The 22,188-nt window shown below is 37.7% G+C and overlaps 1 protein-coding gene across 2 annotated transcripts in view; it reads left to right on the forward strand.

Annotated features, from left to right (window-relative positions):
• The window catches only part of FSIP1 (fibrous sheath interacting protein 1), a 199,161-nt gene that overhangs the window by 32,787 nt on the left and 144,186 nt on the right, over nt 1-22,188 (forward strand). For both annotated transcript variants that reach the window (XM_023189356.2, XM_023189357.2), the window contains exons 6-8: nt 11,126-11,221; nt 13,191-13,315; nt 14,786-14,896. In XM_023189356.2, the coding sequence (XP_023045124.1) occupies nt 11,126-11,221; nt 13,191-13,315; nt 14,786-14,896 (332 nt within the window). The remainder of the gene's footprint in view (nt 1-11,125; nt 11,222-13,190; nt 13,316-14,785; nt 14,897-22,188) is intronic.

Below are 22,188 nucleotides of genomic sequence, written 5' to 3' on the forward strand. Positions count from 1 at the left end.
AAAAAAAAAAAAAAAAAAAAAAAAAAAAAAGTAAATTAGTTCAGCCATTGTGGAAAGCAGTTTGGAGATTTCTCCAATAACTAAAAATATAACTACCATTCAACCCAGCAATCCCATTCCTGGGTATATACCCAAAGGGAAATAAATTGTTCTACCAAAAGGACACCTGCACACACATGTTCATCACAGCACTATTCATACTATGGAACCAACCTAGGTGCCCATCAATGGTGAATTTGATAAAGAAAATGTGGTTTATATATACCATGGAATACTATGCAGCCATAAAAAGAACAAAATCATATCATTTGTGGCAACATGGATGCAGCTGGAGGCCATTATCCTAAGGGAATTAACACAGAAACAAAACTAAACATTGCATGTTCTCACTTACAAGTAGGAGCTAAACCCTGGGTACACATGGACGTAAACATGGGAACAATAGATGCCAGGGACTCCATAAGGAGGGAGGGAAAGATGGCACAAGGGTTGAAAAAGTTTCTGTTGAGTACTATGTTTACTATCTGGGTGATGGGATCAATAAAAACCCAAACCTCAGTGTCATGCAGTATACCCTTGTAACAAGCCTGTAGTGTACCCCCCAAATCTAAAATAAAAATAAAAATTAAAATTAAAAAAATGATGAAAGCATCATTGCTATGAATTTGTTTCTGAACATAGCTTTATCTCTATAGCATACTCCTGTATGTGGTGTCATCATTTTCATTATTTTCCACAAGATGTTACTGTTTTTATTTCCTCATTGATCTAATAGTTACTTAGAAAATGATGATGACTTTCTTTTCTTCTCCAGAATTTTGCATAAGTCCTATATTTTAAAAATAAATACAGAGTCTCATAATATTGTCATGGTTTTGATATTTTTAAAAATAAATTTTATTGTGTATATTTAAGGTATACAACATGTTATGAGATACATATGTGTATATCTATAAATATATATGGTAAAATGGTTACTGTAGTGAAACAACATATCAGTCACCTCACATAGTTACCCATTTCCTTTCCTCAACCCCCCATCATGGGAAGAGCACCTGTAATCTACTCATTTAGCAAAAATCCAGAATGTAATGCACTATTATCAATTACCTTGAGCTGTACATTAGATCTTTAGACTTGTTAGTCCTACGTATCTGCTACTTTTTATCCTTTGACCTACATTTTCCCATTTCCTCCCAGTGTTCCCTCCCCAGGTAATCATTGTTTTATTCCCTTTCTCTGTATATTTGACTTTTTCCTTTTTTTTGAATTCCACATATAAGTGAGATCATGCAGTATTTTTTTTTCTGTGTCTGCCTTATTTCACGTAGTATTATGTCCTCCAGGTCTACCCATGTTGTGGCAAATGGCAGGTTCTCCTTTTTTAAGGCTGAGTAATATTCCTTTGTGTGTGTGTGTGTGTGTGTGTGTGTGTGTGTGTGTGTGTGTGTATGTATTACAGTTGCTTTATCCATTCATCTGCCAATGGCCACCTGGTTTGTTTCCATATCTTGGCTATTGTGAATGATGGTGCAATAAACATGGGTGTGCAGATGTCTTTATGAGGTGGTGATTTCCTTTTCTTTGGGTATATATCCAGAAGAGGAGTTGCTGGGTTGTATGATAATTCTTTCTATTTTTAATTTCTTTAGAAATCTTCATACTGTTTTCCATAATGGCTCCACCAATCTATATTCCCTCAAACAGTATACAAGAATTCCCTCTTCTCCACACCCTCACTAATAATTTGTTATCTCCTGTCTTTTTGATAATAGCTTTCCTAACAAGGTGTTATCTCATAGTAGTGTTGATTTACATTTCCCTGATGATTAGTGATGTTGAGCACCTTTTCATATTGTTGGTCATTTTTATGTTTTCTTTGAAATAAGTATCTATTCACTTTGCCCATTTTTAATCAGGCTATGTTTTCTTGCTATTGAGTTGTATGAGTTCTTTATAAATTTTGAATATTAACACCTTATCAGATATGTGATTTGCAAATGTTTTTCCCAATCTGTAGGTTTTCTTTCTTTTATTGATTGTTTCCTTTGCTATGCAGAACTTTCTTAGTTTGATGTAGTCCCATTTATTTATTTTTGCTTTTTTATTCTGAACTTTTGGTGTGACACCCAAGAATCATTGCCCAGGGTGATATTAAGGCACTTTCCTTCTATGATTTCTTCTAGGAGTTTTATAGTTTCAGATTTTATGCTTAGGTCTTTTATTCATTTTGAGTTGATTTTTGTGTATGGTGTAAGATAAGGGTCCAATTTCATTCTTTTGGATGTGGAATTCCAGTTTTCCTAACGCCCATTTATTGAAGAGACTACCTTTTCCCCATTGCGTCTTCTTGGGCCCTTGTTAAAGCTTAATGACTGTATGTGTTTGGATTTATTTCTGGGATTCGTATTCTGTTCTGCTGGTCTATGTGTCTGTTTTTATGCCAGTATTATACTGTTTTGATTACATTGCTAATACTAATTTGATTACCTCTCTGTGTGATGCCTTCAACTTTAGTTTTTCTTTTTCAGAATTGCTTTGGCCATGTGGGGTCTTTTGTGGTTCCATATGAAGTTTAGAATTTCTATTTCTGTGAAAAATATTGTTGAGATTTTGATGGGGGTTGCTTTGGGTAGTGTGGACTTTATCACAATGTTAAATTTTTTGATCCATTAGCATGGAATATCCTTCCATTTATTTGTGTACTCTTGAATCTCTTTCACCAATGTTTTATAGTTTTTAGTGTCCAGGTCTTTTACCTCCTTGGTTTAATTTATTCCTAAGTACTTCATTTAACTTTTTTTTTTTTTGAGACGGAGTCTCGCTCTGTCGCCCAGGCTGCTGGAGCATTTAATTTTTTTGATGTTATCATAAATGAGATTGATTTCTTGACTTTTTAAGGCTAGGTCGTTTGTGTATAGAAATGCCACGGATTTTTATATGTTGATTTTGTACTCTACAACTTTTCTGAATTTATTTATTACTTCTAATAGGTTTTTTTTGGTGGAATCTTTGAGGTTTTCTACATACAAAATCATGTCATCTGCAAGTAGAGATAATTTTACTTCTTCCTTTCTGATTTGGATGCTTATTATTTCTTTTTCTTGTCAGATTGCTCTTGCTGGTGCTTCCAGTATTATGCTGAATAGAAGTGGTGAGAGTGGGCATCCCTACCTTATACTAGATCTTAGAGGAAAAGCTTTCCGTTCTTCCCCATTGATTATGATGTTAATCGTGAACTTTTTATAAATGGCCTTTATTATGTTGAGGAAATTTTCTTCTATACCTAAACTCTTGAGAGTTTTTATCAAGAAAGTATGCTGAACTTTGTCAAATGCTTTTTCTGCGTCAATTGAAATGATCATGTGGTTTTTGTCTTTCAGTCTGTTAATGTTATTTATGTATCACATTGATTGATTTACATATGTTAAACCACCCTTACCTGCCAGGAATAAATCCCACTTAATCATGGTGTGTAGTCTTTTTGATATATTGTGGAATTTGGTTTGGTAATATTTCATTGAGGATTTTTACATCAATGTTCATCAGAGATTCCTGGCCTGTAATTTTCTTTTTTGTGTAGAGTCTTCATGTGGCTCAGGTATCAAGGTGATACTGGCCTCATAAAATATGTTAGAAAGTATCCCCTCTAGCCGCTTTTTTTTTTTTTTTTGGAAGATTTTAAGAAGTATTGGTATTAATTCTTCTTTGAGAGTTTGGTGGAATTCAGCCATGAAACCATCTGGTCCTGGGGTTTTCTTTGCGGGGAGGTTTTTAATTACTACTTCAATCTCTGTGTTTATTGTAGATCTGTTCAGGCTTTTTGTTTCTTCCTGATTCAATATTGGTAGTTTATATTTTTCTAGGGATTTATCCATTTTCTCTAGGTTATCAAATTTGTTGACACATAATTATTCGTAATAGTCCCTTTTGATACTTTTTATTTCTTAGGTGTCTGTTGTAATTTTTTTGTTTTCATTTCCGATTTTAGACATTTGAATCTTCTGTTTTTTCTCAGTCTAACTTTTGTTGATTTTGTTTGATTTTTCAAAAAAACAACTCTTAGCTTTATTGATTTCCCCTTCCTGGTGGCTTTTCTATCCTCTATTTGATTTATTTCTGTTCTGATCTTTATTATTTTCTTCCTTCTGCTAACTTTGGGTTTAGTTTGTTGTTTTTCCAGTTCCTTGAAGCATAATGTCAGGCTACTTATTTGAGATCTTTCTTCTTTTATAATGTAGGCATTTATTGCTATAAACTTCCCTCTTAGAACTGTTTTTGGATATTTTGAATTTGTTGAAATCTTTATAGTGTAGTAGAGAGGTTCTCATTGTAGGAGACATTTGGATGTGTGCATTTTTGGCTGTCGTAAGGATGTGCTGCAGGGGAGAATGAGGGAACTACTGGAATTTATGCCACTATGCCAGGGGCCAAGTTTGCTAAAGGTCAGGACTTGCATAAGGGAACTCCACACAAAGAATTGTTTTGCCTGTAATATGATTAATTCCGCCAGTGAAAATTCGCCTAATATATGATTAACTTTTATAAGTGTTTCATGGGCACTTGAAAAGAAGGACTATTTCTCTCTGTGTAGAACAAATTTTGAAATATGCAAAATGTCCATATTACTTGTCTACTTGATTTGCATTCATCTTAGAGAGTTCTGTTAAGGTCTTTCAATATACTTGTGCTTTTATTAGTTTCTGAAAACTGATTGGACTCCTTCAATGTAGTAGAAAATGCGTATTATTTGTGAAACTAAAAAAGACGACCTTGAAGAAAGAGTATACTAACATGAAATGACAAGAGGATGATTTAAAAAAGAAGCTAAGATGAGACAAGATTACAAGGAAAAATAGGAAAAATGTATCTATCAGAGTAACGAGCACAATTAAGACTGCAGGAGAATCAAGGCAGTGAAGGATGCTCCACAGCATGAAGGGATGAGTAGTTGAGGAAATGATGAGGTAAATGATAAGTGTGTAGATAGGGAATAGGAATTCCAACTAAAAATTATAGAAATTTCTGAGAAAGTAAACCAGTATAACTGTTACAGAAACAATGATCAAAGGAAACTTGTGATTTAAAAAATATTATATATGCGCTATTAATGATAAAAGGCCAATACCCATATATACATAAGTAAGAATTCTGAACCGTAGGAAGGCCCTAAGAAATCTTACAAGCATCCAGGCCCAAATTAGAATAATCTTATTTTACCTATAAAAATGGAAGCTGAATTCAGATTTCTTTCTTGCAATAAAGGAAAAATATAGTAACTAGGGATTACATATTGCTTCTGTTGCTGTGGCATGAAGACAGCAGAAAGACATTCTTAGATATGGTAGAGTGGATAATTCACTGCTAATATTGTCTTTGGAATAAATGTACTTGAAAACATACTCTAGGCAACCAGCAAATGAGTCACAATGTACAATCCAGGATTAGAGAAGTTGCTAGATAAAGGAATTATCTGTGAACATTATAACCAGTCAAATACAGAGGTAAACAGAAAGAAATGTATGTTTATAAATCCAAGAATTACTCTACACTAGAAGATAAGAATAACAATAGGTAGGCCTAAAAGTTCAGATTATATTAACAGAGGCTGAAAGGTGGGAGAAAAAGGTGAGGGTAAGTAAAACAATTCTGAATTCCCTGTGTTACTTTAGAGGAGGGGCAGAAAACCATTTTTTTGTTCTTGACTTCCTTAATATAGAAAAAATATGTTTATATAACTTAGACTTCAAATTAAAGTGCAAACTTTTCAAATTGTTGTATAGTTAGGATTATGGTTTATAAAGGAGAAAGGAAAAATAAAAGACAAGAAAATGAGCATTAAAAGAAAGGAAGAAAGGGAGGGAGGGAGGAAAGAGGAAGGAAGAAAGCAAGAATGGGATGGAAGGAGGGAAGGAAGGAAGCCCAAACAGGAAAACCATTAGGATCTAACAGGAAAATCACTAATATGTCTAGTGATGTACATGTTAGATGAGGCAATGAGTGTACTCTTTTAAACTAGCCTATTAAAAGATATACTCTCACATTGGTTTTCTTACAATCCCTCATTTCACTCAGTTCCCCCCCTTCCCCCTTTATTTTTGTAATCCCATCTTCTTGCCTTTTTACATTCATCAGTTCTTTCCTGTGACTTACTCCTCTAATTTCACAAATGTCATGTATTTTGATATATTGAGGATGCCAAAATGTTTTTAGAAATTGTATGATTTGTGTAAGTATTTTCAAAATGTCTGCTGTCCCATTGATTACCAGGCTGCTGTTTCATTTGTTTTTCATGTTTTTCCGTGTGTGTCTTCTCATCCTCCAATGAAGTAAAAATCCATCCACACCTGCCATTTGCCAACAGAGCAGAAAGGCACATCTGCCTTGAGTCTGCTCATGGTCCATCTGGATGCTGGTAAAATTGTGATTTTAAATCTCTGGTTGCAGCTTAGGTTGTTGTGCCCAGCTGCCATTTTAGTTTTGAGTGTCTAGCTGACATTCACTACTGAGGCTCTGCTGTGCTGGTTCAGATTTGATAACTATAACTGATGTAGTTCTGGGGACAAGCCTTTCAGGGCTCTTAGCATCACATCTCTGCCTCCACTGTGAGGATTTGCTTGCAGGAGTACATCTTTATTGCTCATTTCTGCCTCCTTTCTGTGCAGTTGTTTTCTAAGAGTTGCAGCCTCTGAATAGATGCAGAAAGAAGTGTGATGGCAGTTGAGTAACAGCATTTGAACTGCCTCGAGAAACAGTGTTGTTGCGCAAGGAGATGGGGACTCTGGTTTCTGGGTGATTTTTTCCTTTTATCTCTGAGTCAAGGGGCTGCCTTCCATCTAGATCGAAGTCTGCCCCTGCGCTGTTTCAGTAGGCAAAGCTTGCCTGGCCGCTGATAACAGTAGGTCCTCGAATGACATCGTTTCATTCAACATCGTGTTTTTTTAAATTTTTAATTGTTTTAATTTTTATTTTTAGAGACAGGATCTCATTTTGTTGCCAAGGCTGGAGTGCAGTGGCATGATCACCGCTCACTGCCACCTTGAATTCCTGGGCTCAAGGGATCCTCCCACCTCAGCCTCCTGAGTAACTGAGACTACAGGTGCATGCCAGCATACCCGGCTAATGTTTTAATTTTCTGTAGAGATGGCGTCTTGCCATCTTGCCCAGGCTGGTCTTAAACTCCTGGGCTCAAGAGATTCCTCTCAGCCTCCCAAAGTGCCGGGATTACAGGTGTGAGCCACCACGCCGGGTTCAATGTCATTTTATTATAACATTGATGAGTTAAAAAAAAAAAGGATTCCCAGCTAGGGCCACTGTGTGTATGGAGTTTGTCTGTCTTCCCCCTGTCTGCATGGGTTTTCTGCAGACACGCCGGTTTCCTCTCCATCTCAAAGATATGCATGTTAGGTTATCTACGTAGTTCCACTGTGCGTGAGTGTGGGTGTGTCTGAGTGCACCTTGCCATGGCATCCTGTCCAGGGTGTGCTCCTGCCTGGAACTCTGAGCTGCCAAGATAGACTCTGGCCACCCGAGACTCTGAATTGGAATAAGCTGGTACATAATTACCTTATTTATTTTTATTAATTTTTCTTAAATATAATTATAGCCCACATTTATGTCATTGTTTAATATTAGAAGTGTTTTGGTCTTTATTTAGAAGTTTAATAATGTTTTTGTGAACAGAAATATGCCATAGAAACTTAATTCTTATTTATATTAATATAACTGTGGTAAAATTGGTTTTGTTATATGTCGTTTTGCTTAAAGTAGCAGTTTCCAAGAATCTATAGATGACGTTAAGAGAGGATTTGCTATACTTGTGTAGGGCATCTAAAAATTCTACAGCATAGTTCAGTATTCAGAAATGAGGCTCTTTTTCCCTGTTTCTCCCTGCCTTTTCTCAGGGTGGTGTCTGGGTTCGGGAGGACGCTTGTGTAGCATCATGTCCTGGGGATGGCAGGGGTGTAGCGTATGCATCTGGTCCTTGCTGTTCTCTCAGAGGCATCCTGTCTTGCTTGGTCTGTGGATATGGGAAGCCAGCTGGGGCGTCTGCTGACTTGTAGCTAGTCCCATTTAGCCTTTGCCATCTGCCAGGAGATGCTGATGTTCTATATGGTCCCTCCTCTCTGGTGGGAGGCTGTTTGCCAGCCCCTTATCGCGACCCCAGTCGTCTTCACAGGGGCATGTGAGAGCTTCTGGTCTCCTTCAAGCCACAGGCCAGCCAACCATGGGGAAGAGTGTGTGTGTGTGTGTGTGTGTGTGTGTGTGTGTGTGTGTCTGTGACTGGGGGAGGGAGGAGAGAGAGACAGATTACTTCAGCCCCTGTCTCCCTGTAAGCATGCCACACTGCCTTTGCTTCACTGCAGCTGTCATGGGTGGATGGAGAGCACTGTGTTCCTGTGTGCGGGGTCTCCCTTCGGTTCCAGGTGTACTGTGAGGCAGAGCTCGCTCTGCTCTGGGTGTCTCCATCCTCTTCAGGTTCTCTATGCACCTCCAGGATTTCACCTCCAGGGGCTGTGCCGGGGAGCAGCTTAATACCTGTATCACTTGTGTCTGCTCTAAACTCATCCCCTCTGCTGGTCTTCTAGGTCCTCTAGATCCTTATTTGGGATGGGTTTTAATTTCTTCCATGGGTGGCAGTAACCAATTTAAACCACATCCTGCAGTCGTCCTCTTTCAGGACTCACATGAAAAACTGTGCTCAATCATCAAAGTTTTGGCTCATGATCTCTAAAGGGAGATTTTTTTTTTCCTTCTCACATGAATGTTTGTAGTGAAGAGAGGAATTTAAAAAATTTCCTTATTAACTTTTAATTTGGATGTAACTTCAGATTTGAAGTCAGAGGAAAACTACAAAGGATTCTCAAATACTCTTTATCCAGAGTCTCCAAATGTTGAAATTTTACCACATTCTCTTTTCTCTCTCCCTCTCCACACAAGGACACACATATACACACATACATGCACGATTATACATATAAATCAGGAAATGATTATTATGTAATCATCAATAGGCTTTATTGAGATTTTGCCAGTTGTCCCACTAATATCCTTTATAGCAGAAGAAAAATCTCAGAGTATGGCTTACATTCCCGTCATACCTTTTAGTCTCTGTGTTTTATGACGTAGGCATTTTTGAAGATAGTAGGCCTATTATTTTGTACCATGTCCTCTAGTTTGGGTTGGTTGGTGTCTGCTCAGTTAGGTTCAGGTTATGTGTTTTTGGCAGAAATCCCACAGAAGTGATAGTGTCCTTCTCAACGGATCAGATCAGGAAATGCATGATGGTGCTTGTCCCGATACTCACAATGTTAACTTTAGATGAAAATGGTGTCTACCAGGTTTCTCCATGGTAAAGTTACTATTTTTCCTTTGGTAATTAATAAATTATCTTGTGGGGAGATAGATGCTTTGAGGCTATTATCCTATTATTCCTCAAACTGTCACCCACTAGTTTTATTGTTCATTGATGATACTTACCTGAGTCAGTTATTATGATGGTTACTAAATGGTTAATTCCATAATTTCTTCTACATTATTTTTGAAAAAGAAGGAAGAACTTTCTAAAGGGCAACTTTTGGAATTCAATTTTTTCCCTAAGGGTTAAGCTCTCGCAACTGAATGCCCACCTTTTAAAACTGTTGTCTTTTAAACTCAAAGCTGATCGATGGCACCTTTGTTGTAGGTAGTACCCACCTCTGTCTGAGGCAGTGAATACCACTGGGATGATGGGCAAAGAGCCACACAGTCACAAGAGTAATTTCACCTTCTTCTTACCACCTGCGTGACACTGGCCTCAGATAGTCGCTGATCACCTGCGAGGGTTTGCAGTATTGTAAATTTTCATATTTTTATGTCTTTACAGGTGTTTTAGTATAAAATTGAGTGAAACGGTTATCCTAAAGGAATTATGGGATAGAAAATAAATATATTACCACTTCAGGACTATGATGTAAATGTAACTTAAACTGATAATAAAATGTTGCCAAATTACTGACTTGCTGAGCCAACTTTTAATGAATATTGAAGATCTCTTAATAATAGTGGTTGCACAAAAAAGTGAAAGTTCAAAAACAATTTTAAACCTTTTTGTTTTCTAAGTAGTTTACCTCTCTCTCCCCAGGCTTACACCACAAATTTGCTTGATTAACTCATCAAAGATTGTACAAAGACTAACAGGGTAATGTCAACCCCAGTTCATAATTCATTATTATGAATTCCAAATTAGGGAACTGGAGTTGATGAATTAGTGTTTATAGCAGAAGTTTTGTGTTTTGAATTTGGTGGTTGTGTGTTGAGGGTAAATGTATCTTCTGCCTGCTTCCTTTGTCTATATCAGCTCATAGAGACACCTGTCTGAACTTGGTTTGCTTTCCGGGAGAGGTGGTGAATCTTGTAATGTCCTCAAGACTTCCCATGTTTTCTGAGGCAGAACCATTTCTGTGCCACAACCTGGCAGATTCTCTCACGTTAGGGTACAGAGACACACTTATAATAAAATGTTTATGTTAGCAGCATCTTGCAAATATACAGTGTCCAAATTAGCTAGTAGGAGATCATAAAAATAAACTACATTGAAACAAAGAAGTTGAAAAACACAATGTCCTGTTTTCTTTATGGAGGTGCCAAGAAAATACATCAGAAAAGAAGAAAGTTAATTGCTAAGAGTCTCCCAAGTTATCTCTCACATGCTTTCATCTTAATGATTGATCACGTATTTGGTCTCCACCTTGAGGACCTAAAATAAAAAGAAAATCACAATTATATTTGCTCAGTGTGCATATTCTCTGTATTATGAACATCAAGATTTGGGTGCATTGTCTCTGGAGAGTTAATGTGATATTTTAGCACATTGTTACACATTTTTTTGTGTGTGTGCTTAAGTTCTAGGGAAATGCTGTTTAACTATCTTAGCTTCTAGTTTGTTTCATTGGCTCCTATATACAAAGATGATTGTCATTTCTACTTGGAGGTGACATTGACATTGTCTTAAGAAATTTGTATGTCTGGAGGGGATTGAGGAACACTGGAGAGAATATTAAATGTTATCTTTTAAAAACAACTTTGTAGACAATTTCTTAATTTATTTTGTGAGCATTGAATAGATGATTTTTTAAATCGGCAGGTCCTTCTCATGAGAATGAAGACACCTTTGCCTCCGTGTTTCATACTCAGATCCCTCCAGAAGAATATGAAAAGCAGATGCAGAAACTCAGTAAAGGTATGTTTTAATTTGTGTGATTATACGTATTTTCACAAGGGAATACTAGCTGTATACCTTAATATTCATAAATGAAATAAGTTCATGTAATTTAATCCAAAGGTAAGTGGAAGCAAGTAGGGTTCAAGATGACACAAGACTGGTCATTGTTGCAGCTAATTGTTGAGAATCTGTTATACCATTCTACTTTGGATGCTTGACATTTTGTATAATAATAAAGAGTTTTTTAAAAAGCTGGCTGCAAGTAATGAAAACCTGGCTTGAGCAGAAACAAATCTGTGAAAAGGATTTTGGTGGGAGGCAGCTTTCTTTGGTTCCCAAGAGCACATGCTGTGGTTAGTCATTCAGAGGCTGGCTCAATTCTGCAATCCTAGAGAAGAGCCTGAGTGATCCAGCTGGGTCAGGGGCCTACCCCTGGCTTAATCAACTTGTCCAACCCAGCAAGGTTTGGGGTCTCTAGGAACATGGCAGCTATATCACTGCCAGACTGGAGAGGAGAAGAGGACATTTACAGTGAAGACAGTTCTGGCCAGATAACCCAATGTATATTCCCTACTATTTATTAGAAATGTATTTTAAAGAAGCTCTATGATAAATCTAAACATGGCTGTGTTCAATTTGTATTTTTTAAATGTTGTATTGCTTATGAGTGTATGAAACTTCAGCTGAATGAATAAACAAACCTCATATTTCAACTTAAAAGACTGTATACAACTTGAATTATGGAAAGAAGTGTTATACCTAATAAGGCCACTCACCAATAAGGTAACTCATACTTTAACTATTGGTAGTTGATTTAAAAGATAATTATGTGATTGTTAAAAAATAAAACCCCAGGTTTAAAGCGTAGGTTTATTTGCCTGTAAGCTTATATAACTTAAATTTGAGTAAAATATTTTTTTTTTACTCAAAGCTACTTTTGTTTGAAAAGAATTTTAATCAAGAGATCTTACTCTTTCCCTCGTTCTTTCCAGCTATTTTCGTCAAAAATTTTTAAATGGTTACATCTGTATTGACTTTTTGATAACTAGCTATAAACACACCAATTTACTAGCTCACTTCATCCTTTTTGTTCAGGTAACCTCCCTTAGAAAACAAAATTAACTTTTCTGTAAACTTTGTCTAGATTGAGCTTGTGACTAGTGTTTTTTCTTTTGTGGACTTTAATGTGGAAATGCATCCTGTTTTGTAGGGCGAACTGCATGTGCTATTTAAGGAGATGTTCCTTCTTCGTGCATATTTTCAGAGCTTTAATTAAGGGCTCACATGATCTTGTTTTAAAATATTTTAATGTGACACAGAGAAAATGAGATATTTTTTAAAGGGGAATATGAATCCACAAGTATTTTTCTTATTCTTATTTTGAGCACTCAGTGTCTGAATATCTCAGACATTGACTCAAGCCTCTTCCGAACGGCTGAGGAAAATTGACCAACTGAGATGGGCTCTAGGGGTTTGTATAGATGGGAGCCAGGACATGGGACACTAATTCCCAGACCTTGCTCAAAAGACAGGCTAAACAAAATGCACTGTTCAGAAGGGGTGATGGCAAATTAATAGAATAGCAGGGATGACCTAGTCTTTAGGGAAATTTTTGTTTTGTGTCAAGACTGAAATAAAATACATATTTTAAAGTCTCCCTAACATCAGCAGTTTCTTCATCTCATGTCTGTTTTGAAGTTCTATTGATATTTCCCTTCATTCTCATGGAATGAACAGGAAGAAGTTTGGTACATGATAATGAATTACACAAGAAGTTTTATGAGAACTTCATTCGAAGTTACAGTAGCACATTTATCTTTTTAAGAATAGGTCTCCATTATATATGAGGTTTCTGGATCTGGAATGTAGAAGTTAGTTCTTCTGTGTGTGTTTTATTTCTTATGTACTTCAATATATGCTTAAAGTGGGCTTTTAGCATAATTGACACTTTTAATTATGAAAAATTTTTGAACTTTCTTAATATTAGATTTTACCTGTGATGTGGAAAGAAATGAGTCATTGATCAAAGCAGGAAAGAAACCTTTCTCAAATACAGAAAAGATTGAGCTCAGGGATAAACACAACCAGGATTTTATTAAGAGAAACATTGAGGTATGTACTTAGAAATTCAGAAGCGAGAATTTGGGGCTAAATGAGCTGAAAAAATGGCAATAGTTTTTTCAGTTCAGTGTCTTGAAATATTTTTTCAACCATCATAAATGTATAAATGATTGAATTAGTAGATATAATAAAAGAAAACTTTTATAAACCAGTACTTCATTATTTCTATGTTCAACCCATTACATCCTATCCTATCCTGTCTCTTTTTAAAACTGCTAGGTGCATCTATCATTTATTTCACTATCCAGAAGTAGTCTTTTTCCTGCAATTTGCAAAACATTTATTTAGATAATAGCTTTGGACAATTTTTCTCTGATTTTAAATTGCATATTAGTAAAAAAAATTTTTTTTTAAGTAATAAGACTAATTTTATAGGTAGTACATTTACAACTTTGAATGGAAAATGCTCCTAGCAGCAGCTGGGCTGGAGAAGCCAACTGGTTGTCTGCCTCTTCGCTGAACATCCCGGCAGCTGGTCACTGGCCTTGATTAGCTTCTGCTTCAAGCACCCATCTTTGGTCTTACAGGCCTTGCAGCCTGACTTGGTTTGTCTTTAAGGCAGACTTACACTAAACAAGGGCACAGGGGTTGCTGGGTTAGACCAGAATGCGAATTAATTAATTTGCAACAAGAGATGTAGTGAGGAGGACAGAAGCTCTGCACACCCCTTGAACAACGTCACTAGAAAACTGCATGGGCAAGTGTGGAGTATTGACGAGAGAGAGTTAAGTAATTTTTTACACTTCAAGCCTGATGCTTTCCCCATAATTGGCAGATCATTTCCAGGCAGACTGGATTCGTGGGACAGCCTGCCACTGCCAGGACTGGCCTCTGGGACGCTCGACTTTTGTGCTCCATGTTCATATGATCTTCTTCAGGAAACCTTCTCCATCTCGATCTGTCTCTGTCTTTGCATTGGGCCCGTTGTATGTTGATTTACTGCTCAATTTTCCTAGAGCAGTAGAGTTCCCCCCTTATCCAGGTTCTTGCTGACACAGCAGGTCTACCATAGATTTCTCTTTCCCCTTTTTAATAGTAACTGAATATTTAAATTCCTCATATGATAGTCTTGAAATTTAAAGCACTTTCATTTAGTGGATCAGTACCCTAAAGAAAGTGGCAAGAAGATTTCTTCCAAATGTCTCAGCAAGGATGTTTTTGCATTTATATTTTTTTATCTATGATAGAGAGGTTTGAAAACTGCTCATCTTATTTTTTAATAAAATGTCTGTTGGAATGGTTAACAGGAAGGCCTGCTTATAGGGATATCTTTGGATATTAGAGAATGGCCCTATACAAAAATTTTTGCGTAAAATAAAATTACCTAGCAAATGTAGAATGCCTAATCTCGCAACTTTTCACTTTGTGTATCTGTAGTGTAGAAGTCTCAGGTTCCATTTTTATTTTCCTGAACTATGATTTTCTTTGATTATATAATATTTCCATTAATAAAATCTGTAGTTGGCCAAGGAATCAAGAAACCCAGTGGTTATGATTGAGAGAGAGAAGAAAAGGCTGGTTGAGCTTTTGAAGGACTTGGATGAGAAAGATTCCGGGCTCTCCAGTTCTGAGGTACGTAAACTCTGATAGAGAACTCTACACTTCTTAATTTTGATTTTAAAAAATCATATTATTGACCCAGTAGCACAAATTTACAATAATTTTTCAGATTCTGAGACATTTTTCTCTGACTTAAAAAAAATCCTGTTTTACTAACACAGAACAGATAACAAAATACCGCATGTTCTCACTTTTAAGTGGGAACTAAATGAGAACACATGGACTCATGGAGGGGAGTGACCCACACTGGGGCCTGTCGGAGAGTAGAGGCTGGGAGGAGGGAGAGGATCAGGAAAAATAACGAATGAGTATTAGGCTTAATACCTGGGTAAAAAAATAATCTGCACAATAAACCCCCATGACACAATTTACCTGTGTAACAAACCTGCACATGTACCTCTGAACTTAACATACAAGTTAATTTTTTTAATCCTGTTTTGTACAATTATTTTTATTGAAGTTTTCAAATTTATTCTTGGTCAATTCTTAATTGACTTTCAGAGGATTATTTCATGTCATTCTAAGAGTGTTTACATATTGGTTATCACAATAACTTCTGCCTGTGATGTGCTGTACTTATTACTGATGACATATGAATGTGTTTTTCTGTCCCCTTTTCTTACTGTCGCTAAATTGGTTTTGTGGTGTTTCAGTGTAGTCTTCAGTAATCCTAAAGAATTCCATCCTGTTCCTGCCCAGTTAACTTTGAGCAGCCACTTCCCTGGAGAGTCCTGGGGTTAACAGGAGGGCCTGCTTATGGTGACAAGTCTGGGTGGGGACAGACTAAACTGAAAGAGGGGAACAGCATGTAATGGGGTGGGGTGGGGCAAATGCAGGTATTTATAGGGCCCAGGAAGGTCACCTAAAGAGTGCTGTGGCCCACTGTTCGCACTTGTTTACATATTAAACTTGAGGAATATTCTTTGCTTCCATGAAGAAATACACTCTCCTATGTTGCTTGAAGCACTTAGCTCTTTTGTATATCTTGTATTCCCCTGCATTTAATAAGGACATGATGGATTGAATGCTGCTGGCACCCTGCCCATATCCCCTTTCCCTGACACCTGTCTGTGCATCCATGCCCCAGCCCTGTGCTAAGGGTGCACAGCTGTCCCCTTCCCTGGATAATTTCCCTGAGCCAAACAGCCCAGGATATCACTCCCTCCTCACCCCGGGCCCCTTATCTAAAGGTGAGATTAGCTCTGTGGTGCATTGTGTCCTCCAGAGCTTCCCTAGGGATCAGACTGAAGCTGGTCTTCAGCTGAGACCACATCCTTGCTTGGCCCTGTGCCCTTGGCCTCAGCTGTTTTCTTCACGTCCCTGGTCCCAAAGGCACTCTCCCAATGAATCACTTGAACAAGAATCCTTGTCTTCATTTCCGTATCTAGGGACACAGAGATTCAGAGCGTAGTTTTTTTTGTGTAGGTCCAAAAGCAGTGCGTGTGCAGTGATCTCTGTGGCCCACAGGGGAGGGCGTGCCCATCCAGTGGGAGCTAACAATCTGTCCGCTGGTGGCTGCTCATGGAAATCTCAGGCCAGGCCTGCCTGGATCCTCCAATTTTTCAAGGAAAGCTAGAAATTCAGATTTTTTGTAGGAAATATTAAACTTGTAACATGTTCACAACTGTTCCTATTTTAAAAAGTTCAGTGTGGGCAAACAAAATATCCCTCCCTTCCACCAAAAACCAAAAACATATCTATAGAATATCACAGATAATAATCCTCTAAATAATCCTTCCTGAGATGGTGAGGTCCCAGCGGGGGCTGTGTCTAGGAACAGGTGAAGGTGTTGCTGTGCCTGGGGCTGATGAAGTAGGGGAAATGGGTGGGTGAGGGAAACTGCTAAATGCCCACATAATTCTGAGATATTTTAGCTTCGCTGATTCATGGTATAGTCATGTGCCACATAATGAAGTTTTGGTCAACATTCTTTTTTTTTTTTTTTTTTTTTTCTTGTTATACTTTAAGTTCTAGGGTACATGTGCATAACGTGCAGGTTTGTTACATATGTATACTTGTGCCATGTTGGTGTGCTGCACCCATCAACTCATCAGCACCCATCAATTTGTCATTTATATCAGGTATAACTCCCAATGCAATCCCTCCCTCCTCCCCCCACCATGATAGGCCCCAATGTGTGATGTTCCCCTTCCCGAGTCCAAGTGATGTCATTGTTCAGTTCCCACCTATGAGTGAGAACATGCGGTGTTTGGTTTTCTCTTCTTGTGATAGTTTGCTAAGAATGATGGTTTCCAGCTGCATGCATGTCCCTACAAAGGACGCAAACTCATCCTTTTTTATGGCTGCATAATATTCTATGGTGTATATGTGCCACATTTTCTTAATCCAGTCTGTCACAGATGGACATTTGGGTTGATTCCAAGACTTTGCTATTGTGAATAGTGCCGCAATAAACATACGTGTGCATGTGTCTTTATAGCAGCATGATTTATAATCCTTTGGGTATATACCCAGTAATGGGATGGCTGGGTCATATGGTACATCTAGTTCTAGATCCTTGAGGAATCGCCATACTGTTTTCCATAATGGTTGAACTAGTTTACAATCCCACCAACAGTGTAAAAGTGTTCCTATTTCTCCACATCCTCTCCAGCACCTGTTGTTTCCTAACTTTTTAATGATTGCCATTCTAACTGGTGTGAGATGGTATCTCATTGTGGTTTTGATTTGCATTTCTCTGATGGCCAGTGATGATGAGCATTTTTTCATGTGTCTGTTGGCTGTATGAATGTCTTCTTTTGAGAAATGTCTGTTCATATCCTTTGCCCACTTTTTGATGGGGTTGTTTGTTTTTTTCTTGTAAATTTGTTTGAGTTCTTTGTAGGTTCTGGATATTAGCCCTTTGTCAGATGAGTAGATTGCAAAAATTTTCTCCCATTCTGTAGGTTGCCTGTTCACTCTGATGGTAGTTTCTTTTGCTGTGCAGAAGCTCTTTAGTTTAATCATATCCCATTTGTCAATTTTAGCTTTTGCTGCCGTTGCTTTTGGTGTTTTAGACATGAAGTCCTTGCCCTTGCCTATGTCCTGAATGGTACCACCTAGGTTTTCTTCTAGGGTTTTTATGGTATTAGGTCTAACATTTAAGTCTCTAATCCATCTTGAATTAATTTTTGTATAAGGAGTAAGAGATTTTGTCACCACCAGGCCTGCCTTACAAGAGACCCTGAAGGAAGCCCTAAACATGGAAAGGAACAACCGGTACCAGCCTGGTCAACATTCTTATATGGCAGTGGTCCCATAAGATAATAATGGAGCTGAAAAATTCCTGTCACCTAGTGACACTGTAGCTCTGTATTTTAGAGTGTGCTCCTTGTACTTAATATAAAAGAGTGAATTGTAAAACAGCTTCAGGCAAGTCCTTCAGGAGGAATTTCAGAAGCAGGCATTGTTATCATAGGAGATGACAGCTGCATGCGTGTTACTGCCCTAAAGACCTTCCAGTGGGACAAGATATAGAGTGGAAGACAGTGATATTGATGATCCTGACCCTGTGTAGGCCTAGGCTGGTATGTGCATTTGTGTCTTAGTTTTTCACAAAATCTTAAAAATAAAAAAAGAAAATTTTAAAATAGGAAAAAGCTTGTAAAGAAAGAAAATATTTCTCTGCAGCTGTATACTGTGTTTGTGTTTTAAGCTAAGTGTTATAAGAGAGTGAAAAAGTTAAATAAATTTAAAAGTTTTAGAAGTAAAAAAGTTATAGTAAACTAAAATTCATTTATTACTAAATAAAGATATTTAAAAATAAATTTAGTGTTGCCTAAGTGTACAGTGTTTATAAAGTCTACAGTAGCAGCCAGTAATGCCCTAGGCGTTCACATTCACTCACCACTCAAGCACTGACTCACCAGAGCAGCTTCCAGTCCTGCAAGCTCCACTTATGGTTAAGTGCCCTATACAGGTGTGCCATTAAAAAGATTTTTATACCATATTTTTATTGTACCTTTTCTATGTTTTAATATTTTAGATTCACAAATACTTCCCATTGGGTTACAATCACCTACAACACAGTAACTACAAAACATGCTGCACAGGTTTATAGCCCAGGAGCAGTAGGCTTTACGATGTGACCCAGGTGTGTAGTACATTCTACCGTCTAGGTTTGGGAAGGACACCTGATGATTTGTGCACAATGACAGATTTGCCTAGTGATACCTGTCTTAGAACATATATCCCTGTCGTTAAGCGACACATAACTGTAATGTGTCTGCTTTATTAACAAAAGCTTAGATACCAGTAAGAATTAAGGGATCTGGGTTTCATTCTGGTTTTGTTATTAATTGTGAAGTTGGGTACTGCTACCCACGGTCTCACTGCATATCGAACTATGGCGATAGATTTTCTTTATACATTCTAGGAATGCTTTCATAATGACTTTTTGTTAATAATACTGCCTTTTGCATATTATTTTTGTTAGTATTTATGTCTCATCTTTCTATTTTAAGGTCATCTCTGTCATTTTAGTTTTTGATCTTTTACAGGTACTATGTAGCTGGGCTTTTGCTGTTGCTTTTGTGTCTTTATCTTTAATTGTTTCTTCATCCTTTATCTTTTGTTATTATCAATATGATGATATTTAATTTACTCATAATCATTACGACCACATACTTTTTTGAACCTTTTCCTGACATCAAACTTTATATTTTATCATATTTGTTTTTATTTATCTCCCTATCCTCTTGTGGTTTGGAAACTTAATATCCTATTTCTGATCTGGTACTGTTAACCTTCAAGTTTTAAAAATACATTAAAATTCATATTTTCTTTTCAACTTCAATAATTAGTTTCTAGAATTTCATATTTTAACAAATTGGATCTTTGGTGTACTTTTATTTCCCTTGTGTTTCATTTTCTTTCCTCCAGGATATATTGAAATCATCTGGAATTTTAGTTCTGGAATATTACACATTTTAATCTTAACCTTTAAAAACGGTATACTTCTTGTATGTTAGGAATCTCTCTCAACAAAAGTTAGCCAAAATTTTTAGCCACACCATTAACTGTGTGTTTGGACTCAACAAATCATTTATTTGTATAAGTCATTCCTTGAATTATTTTTCTGGAACTTTTTTGAAAAATTTTGCACCAAGAAATGGTGGAGTGTGGATAATTTTTGAGTGTTTGTGTATTCAAATATTTATTTTTTCCTCATTTGAATGTTAGCTTAGGAGATAACTAAATTCTGCATGCAAAATCCTTTCTTTATTGAAGCATGTAGGATTTTCCCCTTATTTTGGAGCTCACAATTTTATCAGATTATGTTTGTGTGTGTCTTTAAAAACATTTCAGTTCCTGCTTGGTACCTTGTAGGCTCTTTCTATCTGAAGGCTTAAATCTTCCTTCAGCCCGGAAGTTTACCTTCTATTATTTCTTCCTTTCTATCATCTCTTTTTTCTCCTTTTGGGATACCTGTAAATGGGGTAACAAGAAATCCAGGGGTGAGCAGCTCACGTTTTTCTGTCCTCGGGTTCTGCATTCCTTTGTGGATTTTGGCTTTAGGTTTGCAAGATTGCCGCTGCATCTCATCTGTAGGCAGTGTGTCCGTCTTCCAGGCAGACAGGAGGAGGGAAGGATAAAGAGCAAAGAGACTCTCCTCTGAGGCTTTGCTTTTTCACTGGGGATGGAATGGTGTCCCCAGGACTTCTACCTGCATCTCACCGGCCAAGCTGTACACGTAGCCATTTGTTCAGTATGTTGCTGCAAGTGAGAAGGGGGATTCAGGTATATGACTTTCTCTTTTTTTGTAGTAGAGGTAGAAATGGGGATCATGTCAGTCAGTAGACAGTGTCTGCCACAGATGGCTATAGGACCTCTTGGATCTCTCTTCCAGGTCTTATAACATCTTTCTCATAATGTTAACCTTTTTTGCCATTTTGTATGTATGAGCTCATTATACAGTTTTCTAAGTTGGGTTTCAACCATGTCTATTCTGCTACTTAGCCACGCAGCTCTCTTTTGAGATTTTTAAAGACAATTGTTTTTAGACCCAGCGTGGTGATTCACGCATGTAATCTCAGCACTTTGGGAGGCCAAAGCGGGACGATCACTTGGGGCTAGGAGTTTGAGATGACCCTGGCCAATATGGCGAAACCCCATCTCTACTAAAAATACAATAATTAGCCAGGTGTGGTGGCTCACGCCTGTAATCCCAGCTACTTAGGAGGCTGAGGCAGGAGAATCGCTTGAACCTGGGAGGTGGAAGTTGCAGTGAGCCAAGATTGTGCCACCACACTCCAGCCTGGGCGACAGAGCAAGACTCCATCTCAAAAAAAAAAAAAAAAAAAAATATATATATATATATTTACACTAATATTTACTGAGCGTTCTTTCTGCAAGTCCTCTCATCTGATGTGGGAGGTGAACATACGGAAATTCTAGAGTCAGATGGATGGTGGCAAATGTTAGAATAGAAATTCAGAGGAAGAAGCAGTGCAGCAGGAAAAGTTTAGGAAAACTTTGAAGAAGGAACCTATTTACTATATTCTCAAATCATACCAAACTTCTTGCTGTTCCTCAAATTCTCTGTGTTCTTTTAAATGTCTGTGTTTTCAAATGTGCCCTTTCCTTTATGAAGTGCCCCACAATCTCATCTTTGACAAATAAATGCACAACTTAAAGAAAGTGACTAAAATGATAATTATGTTTTAATTCCCCCTGAACTCTTGTTCTTTGGTTGTTCTTTTTAGTGGCATGCATAATTTTTTTTTTTTTTTTGAGATGGAGTTTCACTCTTGTCGCCCAGGCTGGAGTGCAATGGCACGATTTTGGCTCACTGCAAGCTCTGCCTCGCAGGTTCAAGTGATTCTCCTGCCTCAGCCTCCCAAGTAGCTGGGATTACAGGTGCCTGCCACTGCACCGTACTAATTTTGTATTTTTAGTAGAGACAGGGTTTCACCATGTTGGCCAGGCTGGTCTTGAACTCCTGACCTCAGGTGATCCACCCACCTTGGCCTCCCAAAGTGCTGGGATTATAAGCGCGAGGCACCGTGCCCAGCCGTCATGCGTAATTTTATGGATGTAACCTTCTCTTGAATCTCTCTAGGACAGGGGACTGGTACCTGTTGGTCTCATGGCCTGTTAGGAACTGGGCTGCACAGCAGGAGGGGATGAGCGGTATGCTAGCGAGCATTACCACCTGAGCTGAGCCCCCGTCACATCAGCTGCAGCATTAGATTCTCACAGGAGCACGAACCCTATTGTGAACTGCACATGGGAGGGATCTAGGATGTCTGCTCTTTTTGAGAATCTAATGCCTGATGATCTGAGGTGGAACAGTTTCATCCTGA

Source organism: Piliocolobus tephrosceles, chromosome 6 (genome assembly GCF_002776525.5).
Source record: "Piliocolobus tephrosceles isolate RC106 chromosome 6, ASM277652v3, whole genome shotgun sequence".
NCBI lineage: Eukaryota > Metazoa > Chordata > Mammalia > Primates > Cercopithecidae > Piliocolobus > Piliocolobus tephrosceles.